The sequence below is a fragment of the Myotis brandtii genome, unplaced genomic scaffold (genome assembly GCF_000412655.1).
Source record: "Myotis brandtii unplaced genomic scaffold, ASM41265v1 scaffold847, whole genome shotgun sequence".
NCBI classification, from domain to species: Eukaryota; Metazoa; Chordata; class Mammalia; order Chiroptera; family Vespertilionidae; genus Myotis; species Myotis brandtii.
In genome coordinates, this window is record NW_005371441.1 from 1,020,456 (window position 1) to 1,043,332 (window position 22,877).

At 41.5% G+C, this 22,877-nt stretch overlaps 2 protein-coding genes across 2 annotated transcripts in view; both read right to left on the reverse strand.

Annotated features, from left to right (window-relative positions):
- The window catches only part of ZC3H12D (zinc finger CCCH-type containing 12D), a gene marked incomplete at its 3' end in the record, with an annotated part of 26,815 nt that extends 20,824 nt beyond the window's left edge, over positions 1-5,991 (reverse strand). Inside the window, exon 1 of the mRNA XM_014532120.1 lies at positions 5,908-5,991. The remainder of the gene's footprint in view (positions 1-5,907) is intronic.
- Positions 5,992-14,101: 8,110 nt separating this feature from the next.
- The window catches only part of PPIL4 (peptidylprolyl isomerase (cyclophilin)-like 4), a 33,673-nt gene continuing 24,897 nt past the window's right edge, over positions 14,102-22,877 (reverse strand). The window contains exons 12-13 of the mRNA XM_005884724.2: positions 20,335-20,482; positions 14,102-14,900 (exon numbers count right to left, since the gene is read on the reverse strand). Coding sequence (XP_005884786.1) covers positions 14,649-14,900; positions 20,335-20,482 — 400 coding nt within the window. The 3' untranslated portion in view covers positions 14,102-14,648. The remainder of the gene's footprint in view (positions 14,901-20,334; positions 20,483-22,877) is intronic.

A 22,877-nucleotide genomic window follows, 5' to 3' on the forward strand; every position in this document is an offset into this window, starting at 1 on the left:
TTACATAATAGCATATATTATTATATAAAATATTATTACAATATATAACACATAACATTATATATATATAAAATCCAGAGCACCCAATCTGTGGTATTTTGTTATGGCCGTCCTGGTAAAGTAATACAGCTCCTCAGCTTAAACAAGGAAAAATCCCCCTGGCAAATTCTATGCCCAGCAAGTGCACCCAAATTCAACTCTATGCACTGGCTCAGCTTTCCCGAGCAATTAATTGAGACCATACCAAACCTCTAAAAGGTCCTAATCCAAATGCCATCCTTTCCCCACAAGTGTGGCCCACACCTCTGGGGGGAGGGGTGTGCTGATGCGGGCTTGCAGCCAGATGTTTACATAAAGAAGATGATTAAACCAATAGGACACTCTAGACAGACTGGGTCCCTCTCTCATCTGCTCACAAAGGCCGACATCTTTCAAAAAACATCTTAGAATACAGACATAATCATGAAAATAAGTTAACTGTGAAAACGCAAAACAATGCAGAAGGATAAGAATAAAAAGATACACTGTCTCTTCGGACACACCCCAAATCCCACTTGCCTCTCCTGCTGAGTATTTGTTTGCACTCTCCCAGCATATTTCCTATGCATTTACTTGCATATCTAATAGACACACAGATGTACTGTCCTGAGAGAATGTTTTTTAACATAAATAGTGCCATCCTGTATGTAATGTTCAACAACTTGCTTTTCTTATTAAAAAATTAGTTATGGAAATCTTTCCACACCTGTTTATCTGTTCTGCTTCCCACTGCATCTCCAGCATTTTGGTTTTTTTAAATATATTTTATTGATTTTTTTACAGAGAGGAAGGGAGAGGGATAGAGAATTAGAAACATCAATGAGAGAGAAACATCGATCAGCTGCTTCCTGCACACCCCCTACTGGGGATGTGCCCGCAACCAAGGTACATGCCCTTGACTGGAATCGAACCCGGGACCCTTCAGTCCGTAGGCCGACACTCTATCCACTGAGCCAAACCGGTCAGGGCTAGCATTTTGAACGGGGGCCTGGCACAGCTGAAGATGCGTATTTATTGGATGGATGCATAGATGGATGGATGAATGAAGGAAGGAATGGTGTTTAACCGTATGCCAAATGATGACATTTAAATTGCCTTCCATTTTTCCCTGTTACAAATCACGCTCAGTGGAACCTTTGTGACATTGATTTTGGTCTTGACCTTCAGTTTAGTCTCCCACAGGAGTCCCCTGAAGGATCCGCATCTCTTTTCCAGCTTCCCAGCTCGGCTCCTCATTCTCGTGCTGGGCCTCTCCCTGTAGTGCTGGAACCCGAACAGAGCCAACAGTGACAGGGTCTGGCAGGTGAAGGGCACTTTTCAGCCAGACTCCTGGAGAGAGAGGCCTCTGCTGTGCCCAACTGTCACCATCACCCCCCTGCCTGTGCCCATATCACCCCCTGATTATAAATACCCTCTGACCTCGTGTTGACTACAAGAAAGGCACTGGGTTCTTGAGCAGGCTGCTGGGCTGTCACCTGTCGAACTCACCACCCACCACTGGCCTACTAGCTCTTTCTCTGGAGCCATGCTGAATCCCTTCCGGCTCCCCAAGTTTTCCAGAACATTCACATCACCGTGCATGCTTTCCTCTCCACCTGGAGTGCTCTTTGGTTTGGCAAACTTCAAGATGCAGCTCAAAGGCACTCCAAGCAGCCACCCTTAACTCCACAGACAGAATGAGAGGCTACTCATCTCATCTACCAGGCACTTTGCTCACACCTGTCATGACACACTGAATTCTTATCTATTTCTCAGGAATCTGCGAACTGCACTCTGATCTATTTGTCTCAGAATCACAAATACCTGGCATAGGGCCTACTCTACCTGAGTTTAATAGATTTTCCTTTAATAAATGTCCAAAGCTGAAATTATCTTCTCTCCTCACATGTTTTTTTTTCTTGGTTCTGAATCTCACTGAATGGCTTCTCCCAGAGGCCCAAAGAAGAATCTCAGTCACTTTTGATTCTTCCCTTTCTCTCACATCTACATTCAAATGTCATCACTTCTACTTCCTGGACATTTTCCATGACCATCCTCTCTTCTACACTCACAGCACCACCACTCTAGTGCGTTCATTCATTCATCTATTCATTCATTTGTGTAACATACACTGATCACCTACTGTGCTGCAACCCAGTTCTATGAAAACAAAATAAAACACAGTCTAATTTCCATTCATTCAGAACCTATTCGGGAAAACAGACAACAAATGTAAATAATAAGCCATAAATCATGATGATAAACACAATAGTTTTGATTAGAAAAATGTGTTTTCAAAACACAGGTGAGGAATGACTCATCTTCCTTTGAGGGAAAGGAGAGACCAGAAGGGCCCTCATGGACCCAGAGAACAAAGGAAGGAAGAGCGGGCCTTTTCCAGTCAGAGCCGGGCCATGTCGTCTCTCTCCCAGGGGCTCCTCTCCAACCTGTCACCCACAGCTCCAATCAAGTGAGTGCACTGACTAAAGACTTCCTATATCTTCTCCAACACGTCCTTGTGCCTCCGTCCTGTACAGAGCAAACGTCAAAACTCTACAGCATGAGCCTAAAGGCCCTCCCCCACTGGGCCAGGCCCTCCTTCCAATGTCCTTGGTCACGTACCTCTAGTCCAGCCTCTCCTTCTACTCTTAACTAGTGACCAGTCCCCTCTCAGGACGGCTGTTTCCTTGGGCTGGGGTCCAGTCTCCATGGAGGAGGAGGGCACTCACCCAGCCTGGCAGCCCAGCCTCACACCAGGAGTCGCTCACTGTCTCCCGGGCCAGCAGACCTTCTCACCGGCTCTTCCCTCTGCCAGGAGCACCCGCCCCTCCACCAGGCCCAACCCCACTGTCACATCCTCCAAGGAGCCTTACCAGTCCCAATAGCTCCAGCTCCAGTCCCACTCCTGCCCTTCCTGCTAACGCGTGCACTGTAGCACTTACTTTGGTTTGGAAGAAAGAGTGAAATGGAAGAGGAGGAGGAGAGAAAGATTAGCAGGACGGGACTAAAGTCAGAGAGAAGAGAAGAAAGACAGAAACAAGCAACACGAACAGAAAAGTCCTTTGCACATAGTTCCTCATTGTTTCCACATCGCTTTCACGTAGAGACGCTTGCTCGAACTTTCCATGATCTCTGCTGGGTAGGTGGGTAGATGAAAGTACTCTCTTTGCATAGGAGAAGAAACAGGCTCAGAGGGGCACCGAGAAAAGGGCACAAAGCTCGTAAATGGCAGAGACTGACCACAGGTAGATGCCAAAGAAACGCGCTGCTTTGAGCTGTGTTCAGGATGGAGGCAACACCTAGTTATTGCAGAGGGGGCAGCCCAACGGTGACAGGTCAGGTGACCTCCCTGGCCACAGAGTAATAGCTACTGGGAGAGTCCGCGTGAGTTTTGTAACCTTGCATTCTGCAATGACAGAAACATGAACACTTTCAAGAGAAAACACCTCAGGGCTCTCACCCGGGGTGGGAGTGAGTGGCCAGGCGAGCCCTGCCCCCAGCAGCTCTCTGCAGAGCGCTCAGGTCCCCACACAGCCGCTCTCTGAAGAGGCTTAACTGAAACATCTGCCCACTTCAGAGGCTTTGCCCCCCCATTGAGACTTTAAAATCAATTTCATTTCCTTTGAAAATTTCTAAATAAGGGAGAAACCTGGGCTGGGCCCTCGGGTCACATCTCTCCCTTCAGAGGGGACGGTCTTTGAGCTGCAACACGGCCGGCTTCTTTTCCTTCCTATTTTTAAGACCTGAAACTGTGAACGAGTTCACTTGAGCTTTCTTCCTCAATCTTGACTGGAAGTCACAAACAGCACCGCTGGTTAGTAACACTGCGAACCTTCCAAGTCTCCTCAGGGGCTCCTATGAGGGTCAGCACCGTGACACTTTCCTGTGGGGAGCAGTGCGGGTGACTGTTGCTCAGGTAGAAGCCCAAGTCAGAGGTGACCTAACTAAACAGCGTGGAAGGAAGGGGGGGAGTGACCTCACAGGTGGGAAATGGGAATCAGATCAGACCTGGCCCTTCTAGAATCAACCAATCCATCCCCGTGGTCTGGAAGGGCCCCCGAGGACAGGAATAAAGGGGAAAGAGGAGGAGGAAATGAGAGGGGAAGACCTGTAGTGAGCCGGTAGCTCACCTGCGCACAGTGTTTTATAGTTAGAAGGCGCTTCCTTGTGTATTATCTTTGGAAAGGCTAACATCCCTGGGAGGTAGAAAGGGTTGCTCATATTGCAGGTGAGGAAACCGAGGAGGAGAGAGGTTTTGCTGACTTACCCACGATCCCACAGCTAATAAGTGGGAGAGAGAGACCAGACTCCCAAGAGCAGTGATTCCCACCATCTCCCAGGTCAGAGGGTGCTCCCCAGGGCTGCTCAGGGCCTCAGAGCAGAGTGAACCCACACATGGGCCCCAGAGTGAGCACATGCAACACACTGCCTCAGACCCCCAGGTCCATCCCGGTCACCTCTGCCAGCTCCACTGTGATGGGGAGAAAGTTTTTCTAAATGGAGTCCAGGCGGAAGTTGCCCCATTCAGCTCAGCTCTAGAGCTCTCACTGGAGTCGGTTAGATTTTGGGGAAGTTACGGAGAGGCAAGGACTTCAGCCCAGGCCTGGCCTTTTTTTTTTTAAAGGGAGTTACAATTTTTTTAATTGTGGTGAAATATACATAAAATTTATCATCTTAACTATTTTTAAGAGTGCAGTGCAGTAGCATTAAGCAAGCATCACTACCATCCATCTCCAGAACTTTTTCGCTTTCCCCAGTGGAAACTATACCAATTAAACACTAACTCCCTCTCCCCTTTCCCTCATCCCTGGCAACCACACTTCTACTTTCAGCCCCTCATGGAATCACAGCATATGTCCTTCTGTGATGGCTTATTTCACTTAGCACAATGTCCTCAAGGTTCACCTTTGTTGTTACATGTGTCAGAATGTCCTTCCATTTTAAGGTTGAATAGTATTTTATTGTGTGTATGTACTGCATTCTGTTTGGCCTTTCATCGGATAGTGGACACTAGGGTTGCTGCCACCTTTCGGCTGCTGTGAATTGCTGCTATGAGTGTGGGTAGACTGGCCTGGCCCTTGGTTACCTCCTTGAACTCGTCTCTTGCTACAGGCTACTTTGGGTGTACATGTGAGTATGTACACCCTGATCTGTAGCCCAGGGCAACTCTGAAGCAACGTTTCAAAAAAACAAAGCCCTCTACTATCCTCCACTCCCAGCCTCTGCACAGGTCAGGTGTTGGCACTCCCGAGCTGGCCTCCCTGGGCCTTGGGGAAGAGTTTATAGTCTTGGGGGCATGGCTGACGCTTCTAATGGGAGCAGAGAATTGGCCAAAATTGTCTTCACTGCCATCAGATTAAAATGCATTTCAGCATCCTCATAGGCCTTCTGGAAGCCCACGGAGCCACCCTCTAGAGGAGACGGTGTTTGAGCTGCTCTGCTGCCTTCTGTCCCTGGTCGGCCAGGAAACTGACACCCACACATCAATCTCTAATCTAGAAGATGCCTCCAAGAGCGAGGCACAGGTTTAAAATGTTCTAGATCATTCCTTCTGATTTCATAAAATTAAAATCCTTCCAGAGACTACAGCAGAAGTTTTTACTGAAACCAAGCAGCTTCCTCTGATTAATCTTTCTCCCACAAAAAACATCCTGAAATTAAAGACAACTTTGCTGAAATAAATAAGGATTTCACCTCAAGGAAATTTAAAATGCTTACCTTTTTTTCCCCCCCATCTGAGCACTTACAAGGATTTAAGGTGTGAGAAAATAGATTCCTCCTCCAAGAACTGCTCTCCAACCTGCACCCCTCCGGCCCCTTACGCTGGGTCTCCCCACACACAAGGCTGCGCGGTGTCTGACCGCCTGACAGCCGGGGACGTGCACTCACCAGCAGAGCCTGTCGCTGCGGCCTTCGCAGTGGACTCCAGGGGCCTCCGTTCCTCCGGGCTGCCCAGCTGCCACGCTGCCCTCTCCTCCCCGCGACCCAGGTGTCACTGACGCCACGTGGCTGTTGGGAGACTTCTTATGCCCGAGCACCACTTCCTGGATGCCACGGTCCCGCTCAGCTGCAAAGGTACTTTTGCTTTGGGCTAAAAAAAAAAACAAGGAAAGGAAGAAAGCAATCAAATGAGGGAGGCATTCAAGCCTGAGCCTCAGCATGAGTCACGAATCAAAGTTTAACAACCACATGCAAAACGAGCTCTGGGTGAGGGCCCTGGCAGCAGCACAGGAAAGCCAGGAGGGACTGGGGAGACAGAGGCGCTAATGGGTTGGGGGGGAACTTCCGCTCCGAGTTCCCACCCAGGCTGCAGCTGAGCCCACAGGCTCCCGAGGACGGTCAGGGCTCACAGCTTCATGCAGAAAGCTACACACACAGGGCGAGGGGAGACCAGAAATGGCTGGGCAGACAGGGTGCACGGGGGCCATGGGCCTGGGGAAGGACCCTGTCCCTTCCGTCACAGAGTCCCAAGGAAGTCCCCACGTCCTGTGGGCTGGGGGACCAGGCTACTTGCCTCTGTCGGGGATATGACCCTGGGCTCAGGTCCCTCAGCCCTGCAAGGGGTGGGAGGCTGCTTCTCTGTCACTGAGGCTCTGGAGCCTGATCCCAGACCCACCTGACCCCAGACCCACCTGATCCCAGACCCCCCTGACCCCAGCCCCACCTGATCCCAGACCCACCTGACCCCAAACCCACCTGACCACAGCATTCTGCTGCCTCATGGGATATGGGCAAACAGACCCCAAACTCTGCATTTATTTCCTGCACTTGGGTATGCCCATCAGGGGCCAGAATAAGACAAAGAACAGGATCAAACCACACAGTAGCCGACAAAACACCATGCCTCTGAAGTGCCCAAGACCAAAGAGAGAGGCTGGCCATTCCATCCCTACATCGAGAGTTTATTAAGGGACCTTACGAGGGGCATCTTGGCAAGATGAAGGAACAGCCTCCTTCCCGTGTGGCAGGCAGTAAAGAATGATCTAGAACAGAGCAGAGTGAGTAGGGGTACTGGGCGTGACCCAGCCCAGATAAGGGCAACATGCCTTACATACTTGCCTGGGTAGGGCACTGGCCTGTCCCAGGAACCCAGGAACCCAGGAACCAGCACACCTGGCTGGGGCACAGGTGAGGGGTCGATCAGACAGTCTCTGAGGGGATTTACAGGCAGCGACCTGTTTGGGCCCTCATCTGCAGCAGTCACATCATGGGACAGACTCTCCTCCAGGGTGACCGGTCCAAGGACACGCCGTCAGCCAGTGGGTCGGGGTGGATCGGGCTGGGTTAGAACCTGGGAGCGGGTGCTGAGGAAGTAAGAATGGCACATGGTAACTGGGATTCACTTCTCTTCTTTATTCCCTCCCCATTTGTCTCCCACAGAAGAGTTGAGGCCATCTAGAAGGTTAAAACATACAGAATGGGATTGTTGACATAAAAATTAAAAGTACAATCTGAAACCAATAGAAAAAGGAACACTTTCTCCCTGACTGGTTTGGCTCAGTGGATAGAGAGTCAACCTGCGGACTGAAGGGTCCCAGGTTCGATTCCGGTCAAGGGCATGTACCTTGGTTGTGGGCACATCCCCAGTGGGGGGTGTGTAGGAGGCAGCTGATCAATGTCTCTCTCACCGATGTTTCTAACTCTCTATTCCTCTCCCTTCCTCTCTGTAAAAAATCAATAAAATATATATTTTTTTAAAAAAAGAAAAAGGAACATTTTGCTAGGAACCTAGATTAAGATGGTCACTTTGAGCACTAATTCAAGCTTCAATGGATTTTCTAACAGCAGCTACCATTTGTCAACGTAATAATGAAACAGCTTTAAAATGCATTCCTGCCGTCTGCTGAGTTTGCAGAATTTGTGAGACCAGTTTTCTACTCGGGAGGTGCCCTCCACGTGCCACACGAGGGCCTGTTCTCAGGACCACAGGCCAGACCTCGCCACACTTCCTACAACGCAGGATAAGGGGAGCACCGCCAACAAGCCAGTCTTCATCCTGACCCTACGCCATGTCAGAGTTTTCCTAAAAGCATGTCCGTCCATGACCAAGTTATTTGCATCCTATCTAATAATAGACAAACAGGGTAATTGACCGTACCTTTGCAACGCCTCCCATTGGCTAATCAGCACGATATGCAAATTAACAGCCAACAAAGATACATAGGCTCCAAGTGGCAGAGCAAAAACTGAAGGTGAGCCGGAGCCGCGAAGACGGAGGACGGAAGGCGGCTCCGGCCCGAGCGAAGGCCTGGGTCCCGGGTGCCAGAGGAAAACCGGTGCCGGCAGCCAGGAGAAGGGAAGGCCTATTGCACGAATCTCTTTGTGCAACAGGCCTCTAGTTCCTTTCTATAATGCCAAATGAGTGATTATGTAGCAAAGATAGCAAAACGTTAAAGTTTTTTATTGTTGTGGTGCCCATTCCACATTCTAGTTCTGCAGCAACGTGGCTACCAGTGCACAAGGTCTCGGCTTCCACATTGTCTCCCCTGGGAAGCCAGCTTTCATGGGAATCTGGATTGGGGGCTATCCAGAGATAGTGAACGAATGGGAGGCAATGCCATCTGAGGAGCTGAGGGCTGGCCCTTGGGGAAGAGCCTGTATACAACCCCCAGAACAACTTTTCTCAGCTCCCCAATGCCACCCACATCTTTAACCCGGAATATGTTCTACTTTCCTGCTGCCTGAAAAAGCAAATCCATGCTTCTCAGCTTTGCATTCAGTGCACGCCCTTCCCTAATTCCCTCCTCCCTTCCGACGCTCACCACTCTCCCGTCCTCTCTTCAGTCACACCATCACATTGTTCTTTCCATCTTGCCCCTGCTCTTGACTCACGTTTTCTGACTCAGAATCCCAAGCTCTGCCCACCAGACCAAGCTGCCCTTGGAGAAACAAAACAAAACAAAACTTTTCTCTTTTTCAAGAACCACAGGTGAGTGTGGTCTTATTCTAGATCCACGACAACAAAGCCACACTTTTCCTAAGTTCTCTTTTTATACAAGCTCTCTTGCTAGTGCGTTGCCATATTTGCAATCCTTTAGGTGTCTCAAGCTTCCCACTGTCCTAAGCAAAATAAAATAATAGCAATACAACTTTTCAATTGCACATAAAACACCCCTCAAAACCCCCGCCCATCTGCCCATTCGATATACAAGGACTAGGAGAGGAGGCAAACAAAATTAACCCTAATCAGCAGTCCGCTGTGGAGTAAGATCGGTAAGAATAAAGATTGCCCCAGTAGCGAGAATTAAGATTACTTGCTTAAAAAAAGAATTTTTTTTTGAAAATTAAGGGGATCTCCATATTCTATCGTTTAATAACAGGAAGCACAAGCTTCTCTAAAATTTCCCATCAAAACAGTTTCATAGCAACAGCCACTGAAAGGTAAAGGCCTCTGTGATTTCGATTTTACTAGCTATTATGCATTCTTTGTGACTCAGTCTAGATGGGTAAGAAACGTCAAACTTGAGATTAAAAATTTTTATGATCAGTGGAAAACAGATATGAAATATATTTCAATAACTAAAAAGCAACAAATTTATTAAAAAACATTTGTGTGAGTATAAACTTAAAGTTTCTCTGCTTTGAGCCTTTAATAGTTCAGACCAAAATCCTTCAAATTTCAACTGGTAAAGAGATTAACCCAGCCCAGCCAGCATGTTTCATGAGCATCAACCTATGAACTAGATCATGGTGCGATTCCCGGTCAGGGCACATGCCCAGGTTGCAGGTTCGATCCCTTCATCTCTAAAATCAATTTTTAAAAATTTTTTAAAGAGATCAACCTGAAACCTTGCAGCAAGTTATAATGAGTGAGCATTTTTAATTTCAAAATCACATGGTTGCTTTAACCTAGATGTTAATAGTAGTAACAGAGCACCAGACTGCCCTGTAAGTCAAGGGTGCCTGATGGACACTGTGGTTAGGGGCCATCGCCATTAAAATCACTTCCTGTTAACAGAACTTTGTTTCCATACATACATCTCTTGTTAAAACGACAGTTTTTCATACCTAAAATGTCAGCTTTTGCAATTAAGGACAATTTTTCCTTAAAATGCTAGGTTCAGAAATTTTTACTACTTTTATTTTTTCCCATTTACTAAACCTACTGAATTCAAGTTTCAGAAATCAGTAAGTTATTTCTTCTCACTACTCCTATCATATTCAACCATTATTTTTCCCTTGCTCATTCTTTAAGGCCACATTTTAGAGTTCTGTATGGACAATGTTTATCTTTCTCTATTCAGGGTGATAGTTTCTTTTTAAATAGATTTTTATTGATTTTTAGAGAGAGAGAGGAAGGGAGAGGGATAGAGAGATAGAAACATCAATGAGAATCATCAATTGGCTGCCTCCTGCACAGCCCCCACTGGGGATGGAGCCCATAACTTGGGCATGTCCCTGATCAGGAATTGAACCCGAAACCTCTTAGTTCCTGGGTCGATGCTCAACCGCTGAGCCACACCAGCCAGGTGGGGGTGATAGTTTCTTATGTAACGTCATTACCATTTTCTCTATTGATGGCTAAGAGTTATGTAGTGGAGGTTGGGGGCTAAAAACCTCAGGCCAACAGTGAGGAGGGATGCTGATGAAGACTAGGTTTGGGGCCTGAAAGAGGGTTGGGAAGCTGAGTCTAAAATCTTCACATAAGCCCTGGCCAGTGTGGCTCAGTTGGCTGAGCATCATCCTGTGCACCAACAGGTCGCCAGTTCATTTCCCGGTCAGGGCACATACCTACATTGCAGGTGCATTCGGGAAGCAACCAATCAATGTTTCTCTCTCACACTGATGTTTTTTCTCTCTCTCTCCCTCTCCCTTCCTCTCTCTACAATCAAAACATATTTTTTAAAAACTTAAAAAATATAAAATCTTCACATACGGCCAGGTGATTAGAAGGGCTCACCTTCAGAGAAAGACTCGGCTAGAATAAAACATCTGCAGACATCCTCCCAGCTCTGCAATGATGGAGGTCGGGGTAGACCTTAAAAGTAGACTTGTTTTCCCTAATATTTTTACACTGTGTATGTATACATATATTTTAACAAATTTTAAAATAATGAAGAAAAAAATATTATTTGCAGATATTATTTATCGCTCACATAAAACCTTACAGATTTTAAATTTAGTAAAATGGATGGATGTAAGAACAGTAATTAAAAATATAACTCACTTCAGCAGCACAAATACTAAAATCGGAATGCTATAAATATGACTAGCATGGCCCCTGCACAGGATGTTACACACATTTTTATTTTTTTAACCCTTTCGAAAATCTAAAATTATCTCAAAATAAAAAGTTAAAAATATATATGTAACTTCATAGGTCAGGAAAGAGAAAATCATATTTTTAAATGATACTATTTATAATAGAACATTAGGATAAGGAAACCAGGAGTAAATTTAACAAAGAAAGTTCAAAAACTTTATAAAGGAAATTCTAAGAATTTAAATAACTAAATGGAAGGATATGCTATCTTTATGAACAGGAAAATTCAAAATTCAATATTATGAAGATTTACCCCCCACAAAATGATCAACCATTTGAATGCAAAGGTAATTAGTCCCAACACAATTCTTTGGAAAACCTGAGAAGTTGGTTCCACAACTGCACAGAACAAAAGGTAAAGGCATTCCTAAAGAAACAGGTGGGGGACTTGTGTAAATACTTTCTATAAAGCTACAGAAATGTAGATGTTTGGTATTGGCAGTAGAATAAACAATAAACCAATGGAATAGAGAGCCCGTGAAACAAAACCCAAACATATATAGAAACGTATATGAGAGAAATGGAATTGTAGGCCAACCAGGAATAGACAAACCATTCATTAATGGGGTGTGGACAGTTGGACTTATCCATATGTTTAAAAAAAAGGTGAATTTGGATCTTGATATCACACCATACACACACACACACACACACACACACACACAATTTAATGAGGATTAAAAATTTAAATGTAAAAAAACAAAGCTTTATTTATAACTTTTAGAATATAGAATATCTTTATTAAAGATTTCTTAAACAAAATAGAAAAGGCCCAAAACACAGAGAGAAAAGCAAATAAATTTGACATTAAACTTAGAAATTTCTACCTAAAATACAAAACCCAATTCTAATCAGACACCTAGTCCTAACTTCCAGTTTACAGGAAATAAAGCGGTTAGAAACACCATAATGATGCCATCAATTCCAGAAGTGGAACATTTTACAAAACAACTGGCCTGAACTCTTCAAAAAGTCAACGTCAAAGGGACATCTGTAATACTTTCAACAATAAATTTAAATGTAAGTCATCATTAAAAAGAAGGGAGGTAGACATAGATGGATGGGTAGGAAACTCTTCTAGATTAACAGAATAAACTGACAAGAACAACTTGCAGTGCTTGAACTTTGATTGAGTTTAGATTTAAAAACAAACCAACACCTAAAAGTGACATTCTTGACACAACCAGGGAGTTCATACAGGGCTTAGAATAGCTTTCATTCCCAACAGCCAGAACGGAGAAACCTCATACCAGACCAGGCACAGGGCAGATTATACAGAAAGGTTATTACCTAAGGCTTATCTGGAATTAGCCCTAACTAAAGGCTTTTCTAGTCCTACCTCATTAAGCTTAACAGGAAGCTATGAAAGGATCAAACTGCTTCCAAGTAACTTAATTATGTCCCAGAATAAAGCTCAACATATTTAAAGGAATATAAAAAACTCCAGCACCTAACAACGTAAAATTAAAAAATCATCAGGCATGCGGAGAAGGAGATTATAATCTAATGGGGGGGAGGGGGGGGGAGTCAACCAACAGAAACAAACCAGAAATGACACAGATGACAGAATGCACACGAACATTAAAACACCGATTACAAATATACTCCAGATGTTTCAAAGATAAAAAAAAATGCACGAGCATGTTAAGGAAAGACATGGTAGATATAAAAAAACAAAATTAAACTTCTAAAAAGATTAAAAATATGTCAGCCCTAGCCGGTTTGGCTCAGTGGATAGAGCATTGGCTTGTGGACTAAAGGGTCCCGGCTTTGATTCCGGTCAAGGGCATATACCTCAGTTGCAGGCTCGATCCCTGGCCTTGGTTGAACCTGTGATATCTCTCTCATATCAATGTTCCTCTCTCTCTGTCTCCCCTGCTCCCTTCCACTCTCTCTCTGTCTCTCCCCCTCCCTTCCACACTCTCTTAAAAAAAAATCAATGGAAAAATATCCTCAGGTGAGGATTAACAAAAAAATGTTTAAAAATATAATGTCCAAGGTCAAAAATATACTGAATGGAATTAACAAGACATTAGATACTTCAGGAGAAAAGATTAACGAATTTGAGGACATGATGGAAAATGTCCGACTTGGCATACAAAGAGAAAAAACTTTAAAAAAAACCCACCAGACTGTGAAACAATTTAATGTGGCCTAACATACAATTGGAGTCCCAGAGGGAAAGCAGTGAAAGGACAGGAAAGACAATTATTATTATTATTATTATTATTATTATTATTGAAGAAATAACAGCCAAAAATGTTCCAAATTTTATGAAAACCATAAAACCACAGGAAATAGCCCCAGTAGAAGAAACATGAAAAAAATCTACTCCAAGCACATCATAATCAAACTGCTTAAAGCTCAAAAAGGTCAAAGCAGGCAGAGAAAAAGGACACATTACATATAGAAGAACAAAAATAAGAATAATAGTGCTCTTGCTGGACACCACAATAAGATGCCACTTAACCTCCATGAGATTGGCAAAATGAAAAAGCCTAGAATTAAGTGTTGGAGAAAATGTGAAAGAAAGGTAACTCACATAGTGCTGGTAGGGTATAAACTGGTGCAGCCACAGAAGAGATGCATTATCTTGTAAAATGAAGACTTCCATACCACATGGCCAAGCAGTGTCCCTCCTAGATATACAATGTTCATAGCAGCATTGTTTGCAATAGCAAAAACAAAACCAACAAACCCAAACATCCATCCACGGGAGAAGGGATAAACTGCGGTCTATTCATAGAACTATACGGCAATAAAAATGAGTGACTCCCAAAAAGTACTAAGTCGAAAAAAGCAAGTCATAGAAATGAGCATACATTATGCCATTTATATAAAATTCAAAAACATACAAAACTTAACATTTCATCTAGGGATACATATATTGTAAAACTAGAACAAATGAGAGAATAACAAACACAAAATTCATAATAATTACTTGAGAAGGAGAGGGCACATGAGGGACTTTACCAATATTACCAAAATGCAGGTAATATTCATTTCCTAAGCTAGCTGATAGGTACAAAGATAATTATTTTTAATCCTCATATATACATGTGTGTGTTTTTTATGTATGAAATACTTCATTTTTAAAAAGTGGAAAATGTGAAAGACTTGAAAAATGAAGACTACTATTTATGTTTAACAATAAAATTAGTGTAAAAAAATATACAAAGAAAATGTTCAATTCTTTATTGTCTTTCTGTGCCCCACACAATCAGTATTAATCTATAAGGGGGACACTCAGAATACAGGAAAAAACCAAGTGGAGTCTTTAACTGTTTTGAGACAAAATCTGAACATCTATCACTCTAAGTTAGACAAGAGTAAGTATTTTAGCCACCCATGTCTGATTCTTCATGTTTCATCTGTACTTCGATTTTTCTTTATCTTTGGATTTCCTGGGACTCCTGCTTCGGTCTCTCTTTTTATTCCTTTCTCTTTCATAGGGATCTGTTTGGTATTTGGATTTGTGGCTATTACTGTAGTGACCATCCCTTTCTCGAGATCGGCTACGACTTCGGTTTTGAGGTCGGTCCTTCTTTTCATTCTTTTGTTTCTCCCAACAGCTTTCTTCTTCTTCATAGTGACCGAACCCCATTTCTCTGTAGATATCCTGTCAAAGGAATAAAGAGAATTACAAGTGAATCCATGGAATCACTGTCAGTTAATAAAACTTAGACAAGCCCACCATAAGCAAGCAGTCGTAGTGGCTCAGATTTGAACACTACCACTAATGCCAGACATTTTGTAAATTAAAAAGCAAAAATAATTCAGAAAAAGATTTGACCATTTTTCTAATCGATTTCATTGGTTTGTATCTATTCAGCCAAACTGAAGGATCAGAACTAAAAACAAAAAACTGAAATTGCTCAATTGAAATTAGAACAGGTCTTTAGAGCAAAATTGAAATACTAAAAATTCTGGTTATGTATGGTTACCTTTCCACCTCCCCCTTCTCCACTCCCCAAAATGTTCTATTCTTCATATTAAGTAGCAGTGGTACTTTTCCCATACAGGAGAGGGCTAATTATAATTCTATTTCTGCTTGTATTCTGCCCTTAATTAAAATGAGTTCTCTCAGCAAGAGGCTGAAATCTAAAATGACCAGAGCCAGTGCTCTTTGAAGAGATGGCTTGTAAAATTCAACTTTCTTAAAAGATTTCTCAGAGGAAAGGCAAAATCCTAAGGATTGAACTACCAAGGGTCTCGCCTCTATCACCATAGATATTATTAAAGTAGATGTAAATGTCAAGGTTCAAAATCTACAGTAATGGGTACCCCTGGTTAAAGACTGAATTTTAAACAAATGACTCATAGTTATTCCATAGCTGTCTAGAGACTGTACAATACACCTGTCATGGAGACTGCAGTATGTGAATAGAGATCTAATGGGATCACTATAATCAGTGTTTGTGAAATACAACATTATAAACAGATTCATTATTTCCCACAGAATCCCTATGGCTCTTATCATGAATCGGTATTTGGTTTAACCCTTTACCAATTATTTTCTAACAAAATATTTCATCCTTAGATAAAAGAATTTTTGTGCGTCCTGTAACAGATACAAAAAGTAGCCATGTACAATTCTGTCTGTACACCTATTTTATGAATTGGTTGAGACAATAAACTTTTAACATAAAGAGACAGTTAGCTGATGTATAACTCTGTAAAATCTATAGCACATTACATACTAGAAGCCCAGCGCATGAAATCGCACGGCCCCGCCCACCCATGCAGCCTGGTTGTGCTCGCGGCCCCACCCACCCGCCTGCGCCTCACCAGGCTCACAGCCCCACCCACCCACACCGGTCTTTGGTCATTATGGTATTAGGGCCACTGGGTTTTTATTATGTAGATATTGGCACTTAAATGCTTTAAGAGTTTAAAACTAGAGAAAGAGAGGGGGGTTATGTAGCACTTAATTCTTTGAAAAAATTGAGGAACCTGAAAATCTGAAATGGACTGAAACCTTAAAATCTCTCCAACTTGGAGTAATTTCAAAGCTACACAAGCTTTGAAGTCAGGCAGCTTTAGGTTCCACTGGTCTTTGTCATTTCTTGAGATTAGGTTTATCAGAGAAGGTTTTATAGAAAAGTTAGAACTTGAGAGGAGCCTCAAAGATTGAGGGGGTTTGGGTTGGATTGGCAGTGAGCAGGCTAATGCAAGCAGTGCACGTGAAAACTGAAAAGCAAGGAAGAATTCGCACTGAGAGCATGGAGGAGAAAAGTGCAGGTGTCTGGGAGAAGCCACATTAGAACAGGTCCTCGAAGTATGGGCTAGCACAGTGCTGAGTACAATATCATCCTCATTCCAGAAATAAGAAAACTGACACTTGAGGTCTGCACAGGTTGGAAGTAATGATTTAACTGATCAATAACTGGATATGTAAAACTGAAATGGGGGTGATAAAGAATAACGAAGAAAACCCACACCTGACTGAATCGAAATAAACATTAAACTTCCAGCTTTCCCACTAGCTATAAGGTCCACAGCCTGTGGGGCCAGGCTCTCATATCTAAAGTGAAGGAAATGAATCAGATGAGCTCTAAGTCCTATCCTGCACAGACTTTAAACAATTCTATCATTTTATATGTTTAAGACATAAGACAAGATGATTAAACTAGCATGTGGCTAAAAAGAAAAGAAAACATAAAGTGGCCAATTTAAAGTAACCAACCTAATCTATATGATTTCAAAGTAAAAAAAAAAAAAGTCTAATCTAACTAAAAATCATCCTTGCTCTGGTCACTGGAATTAAATAAAAGATTTAGCTAAATCTAAATCACTAAAATAACATTAAAGGATTAAAATGACAGCAAAAATAGAGTCCCAAATTATAAGACTACTAAACACCTATGAAAACCACAGAGGACTGACTACCAGTATGAATACATCTGAGCCAGGCAACCCACAGCTGAGGACTCATTTCCTGTAACCCTAGGAAAACCCAAACCTCAACAACACAGAAACCATCTTTGGAATTAAGACACAGGTGGAAAATTTAAATAGAGAAGTTTTCAAATTGAATAATAAGGTTGTCACTAAATAAAAAACAAAGAACTTGAAGAAATAAGTTAAAACATTCTTAGGAAATGAGGCTCACCAAGCAAAATGGCAACAAATAGAAGAAGTTGAGCTATACACAGAAATTACCTAGTATTGAAAATTCCCTTTAATGATTATGTTTTCGAGACTGAAATCAAAAGGATGAGAATCAGAGTAACAGAAAAAATTGGAGCCCATTTAAATCTTAAATATAGATGTTGTTCTATTATAAAAAATAGTAACAGAAAATTAGTATAGCTATATTATTAAATGAAAATATAAAATAAAAAACATTTACTGTAACTCAAAGATATAGACAATAGATTGGTGGTTACCAGAGGGGCAGGGGGTTGTGGGGGGCAAAATTGGTACAGTGACGACTAGAAACTATACTGTTGAGCCCACTATAGTGTACACAGATAGCAAATTACAATGTTGTACACCTGAAATTTAAATAAGGTTATTAACCAATGTTACCTCAATTAAAAAAACATCCATCTGCTTTAATACACTTTAAAGGGAGAAATAAAGTTAGGAGATTACTATTTGGAATTTAACAATTTCATAGTTGCCAACTACCTTAATATTCTCTAAAAAACAACAACAGTATTCCCCCAAAATATCACTTGATGCTTTTTGCTCTGTGCCAAATGAGGATATTTGCTAATGTAAAGTTTTAAGTAAGCAAGCAGCAGGATAGAAAAGATTCATAAGCTCTGGCCAGTTGGCTCAGTTGGGTGAAGCGTTGTCTCATACACCAAAAAGGTTTCAGGCTCAATTACTGCTCGGGGCATATGTCTAGGTTGTGGGTTCAATCCCCAGGTGGGGCACCTACAGGAGGCAACTGATCCATGTTTCTTTCTTTCTTTCTTTCTTTCTTTCTTTCTTTCTTTCTTTTTTTCTCTTTCTCTTTCTCTCTCTCTCTCTCTCTCTCTCTCTCTCTCTCTCTCTCTCCTCTCTCTCTCTCCCCTCCCCCCCAACCGCCCCCACTTTCCTCTCTCTATAAAATCAATAAGCATATCCTTGGGTGAGAATTAAAAAAAAAAAAAGATTCATAATAAGGGGAAGAAATAACAGACATAAAACGCAGCCAGTCTTTGGATTTTCTTTAAAACTTATCTCAGACACACCAGTGTGTATCTCAGGCCTAGATTCATTGATGATTCCATGTACAAGTGCAGGATGGTGATCTCTAGCTGAAGGCGATACATGGGGTGGGGGCGATAATTAAGGGGTTTTAGTGAAAAACATTAAATATTTGTAGAAATGTGATATAGCCATCATTTAAAAAGCTAAGTAGCCTGGCCAGTGTGGCTCAATGGTTGAGCCGCGACCTATAAACCAGGAGGTCACAGTTCAATTCCCAGTTTTGGGCTTGATCCCGAGTTGGGGTGTGCAGGAAGCAGCCCATCAATGATTCTCCCTCATCATTGATGTTTCTCTCTTCCGCTCTGAAATCAATAAAAATAGATTAACAAAAAAAGCTAAATTTATAATAGAGTACAAACATTAGGAGGGAGATGTTCCTATTAGATCACACTAAAATATTACACTATGGGACAAATTGTATTAGACTAACAGTAAGATTTAGAAAAGAAAACAAATATATTCCAGCTAAGAAGAGCAGCAGTAAATTTGTTAGGAGTACAAGTCTGAATTTAAATTGTGCCTCCACTATTTATTAGCTGTAAAACTATGGGCAAGCTGCTTGACCTCTTCCGTTTTCACTGTCTTGGTTGTGAAATGGGGCCCACAGTATCCACCTCACTGTAAAGACTCTGAAGATGTTAGCGATTACTGATTCATGTGCGGATCATTTAAAGGACTGACAAAGGTGTCACTTAAAAACAGAAGCCAGGGCATGAAGGAGGGCAAGCTTTAAATAGCTAAAGGGCTGTGGAAAGGAGAAGGTATACGTCTGGTTAGACAACAGCAAAGAATAAGAATATTTGCTATCCAAAAAATAGGGGGCTAAGAATATATATAAAATATATGCTTGCTGAAATCTTTTAAATGAAGAATAAATCATAAAACACATTAAAATGGTTAACTACGGGGGGTGGGGGTGGCATTACCACAGAGAAAGTACTTCAACTGATTTAAAACATCGTAATTTGACTATATAAATAAAAGTAGTAACAAAAGCCAGTGTAGAAAATGATTGCACACATTTTCTTTTCACTTCGTCTGAAGAACATGCCTGTGAAATAAGTATTACCTCAATTTCACAGAGAGGAAACTGTGGTTCAGAAAGGTGAGTAACTTGTTGAGGTCACATCAATGACGAGCAGTGTGGAAAGTTAAACCTGGCTTTTCTGCCAACCATACTGCATCTCTCTCTCCATGGTGTCCCTGCCTGACATCCTCCCCGTCTTGAGTTCCTTCTCACCTGGGCCTATGACACCTCCTCCTCCACCAGGGCCCAGATGCCTTCACTTGGTAAAACAAAAGCAGGAGCTGTAGTGTAACTTGTTTTCATTTAACTAAGAGCCAAAATGCAGGCTGGAAATGCTTTCTTCTCTTTATAATCAATTTTTCTTTGGGGAATTTTTACTATTATTGTCTTAGAAAATGCATTGTTAAAGAAAGCTTTGGGATGATCAATTATGAGCACTGTTTTCATTTCATATATACAATACAGAAGGGAATAAATATTTCACAGGTCCTAAACCCTCAAGAGTTTTAAGTGCAGCACACAACACTTGGTGATAAAACGCTAAGCGAGAACTGTCTGAGCACAACCACACTTGCTTTCATGGGAACAGAGGAGTGTCCACAGCTGGTATGGAAATCACTCGCTTCACAATGGGAAACTACATACTAAGTTAATTCAAACGCAATCTTTTATAATTTGTGATACATATTCTTAAAAATTAAAGTTCATTACCCAGTGAAACCATTCTACACGTTAGACTTAGAACATGCCCATCACTACAATGTAATTTATAAAGGGATAAAATATTTATTTCTCCACCACTGAGTCTGGACATGAGCAGTACCTGATTAGTATTTTTGATTGGCATGTAGTTCTCATCTTCTTTTTCTTCAGAGCAGTGACGGGTTTTCTTCTTGTGTTTTTTACTTGTGTGTGAGTGACTTGATTTTGAGTCTTCTGACTGCTCCTCTAATATAAGATCATACTTTGCACTGCAGCAGCTAGTTAAGGACAAGCGTGAGAACAAATACTGGTAATACATCAAAACCTAAGAATCTGGTGAACAAAGGAGACCAAAAAGTTAAAGGTAACTTTTTAAAATAAAAGCATCTTACAAGTATAGTTTATTTCTAAAACAAAATGGATTCTTTTTTTTTTCATTACATAGAAAAAAATGGAAAGAACTCTGATTGTATATAGGCAGTTAACAATTATAAGTGGGCAAAAAATATGGAGGGGGAAATATAATATCCACAAATTAAAATATAAGTATCTAAAAAATAAGGAAACATTTGTCAATAATGAGAAAACCTAAACTTAGAAAATGAGGCACATGTTTAACTAGAAAAAATTAAGATAATACAAACTCCAAAGCCAGAAAAGCTACATAAGATAAAAGGTACATTCATGTAACTCTTCTTCTTCTGAGCAAATTAGTTCACCTGATAGGAGGAAATTTAGCAGTGCATGTAAACAGTTACTATGCTTAAATTCAATTAAGAATTTATAAAAATTCTGTGGCATTTCAGAGGGAAGGTGGAGGTGGATGGGAAGAGAGCAACCAAATAACTTGTATGCATATATGCATAACCTATGGACACAGACAATAGGGTGGTGAAGGCCTGGAAGGCAGACTGGGGCAAGTAGAAGGGGTCAAATGGGGGAAAAAGGGGAATATATGTAATACTTTCAACAATAAAGATTTAATTGTAAAAAATTAAATTAAATAACAAGTTAAATGAACAAAGGAATACATAATAGGATTATTTTTAATGATAAACTAGGAACAACAAATAGCCTAGTAATAACTATAGATTCAATTATATTGTAGTACTTCAACATGATATTTTATAAAAGAAGTTACTAACAATGATAAATTAATGCTATGAAAAACCTGGGAAGGTGTTTCTGAAAAATTAAAAGTGAAAAAAGCTCAAAGCAAAAACCATATATATCATACAGTGATTATAAGTTTACATAGATCAAATCTTGAAGGAACAAGAAAAAATAAATATCATTTGTCTAGATGGTAGAACAATGACTGAATTTTTTAAATTCCACATAAATATGTTATAAAAATAGTGGTAATGTTTTAATTCAGAGATAGGTATTTTCTCTAATATAAATAAAACTAACCCATGTCTTAGAATAAGAGAAAATATAAAACTACTACAACCTCTGCTGAAAATAATCTCAATTTTGAGGAAGGCTAGAAGAGTGGTTTTCAAAAGAAAGCTTATGAGGAAGCCCCGCACGCAGGGCTATTTTAGCGACGTGGGGGCCTAGAGCCATCGCAGACCCACTTCCCTAGGGACCAGAGTGTCCCATCTGTTTCCACAATGCCACAGTCTATGCTTTCCTCAGGGGTGACTCACTTCTACCTCAGATTAACCAGGAAACCACTGCACCTTTTCACTTTCATAAGATGGCTAAAGACGCCTAGTCAGCCTGTACTGTCCTACTATTACTCTATTATCTCTGACTTCTTTTCTCCTTTATACTATGGCATACCATAGCACACTGTTTCCAGGATACCTTCTGGATCTTCTCCTTTTTCAGATACAAATTCAATAGTCCTTGCCTATGATTTCATCTTCGTGTGTAGCTTTTCACATGCTTCTCCCTCTGTCCAAAAGGCTTTAGAGAGGTGTTTTTCAAAATGCTGGTCATGACCCAGCAATGGAGTGCGAAGTCCATTTAGCGGGTCACAGCCAGCATTGTTTAGTAACATAAAATAGGAAACAGAGTGCAGGGTCAGACTCATGAATTTCCTTTTTCTTGTTCAATATTCCGATGGAGGATAATTAGCAGTGGTTTACACCAGGACATGTCTGTCTTCTCCATCAACTTCAAAAGCCTAAAGCAGGCACTGTTCACTGTAATTGTTTAAATTTAAATTCATTAAACATGTGGTTAGTAGCTATACAAGGCAGTGGAGACATAATAGGTTTCCATCACTGTACAAAGTCCTATTGGACAGGACTGGGCTAGAGGTTTATCCTCAAACATGCCTCATTTCCTTTCTTCACTCTTAGTAATCTATCATTTTGAATTCAAAACACTGTAACACTACATATTCTTTCTCCTCAGCCTGAGCTAATTCTATGGGGGAAAAGACGCCTGCTTCTATTTTATACTCTACGACTGTACTTCCTTTTATTTGTCCTACACACTCCTTTTCTTCCAGCTGCAGTTACTAGTATTTATCCTAAAATTAACTATAGTTAATTTTAAAGATTTGATAAATCTCAACTGTATTTCATCCATACCTTTTATGATTTTAAGATTTCAATCATATCCTCCCTGATGTTTATCTTTTCAGGCTAAATCTTATCTCACTGTTTGGTCTGTTTGCAAGTGAAAGCTTCTCCTCATGCTGATTATGTC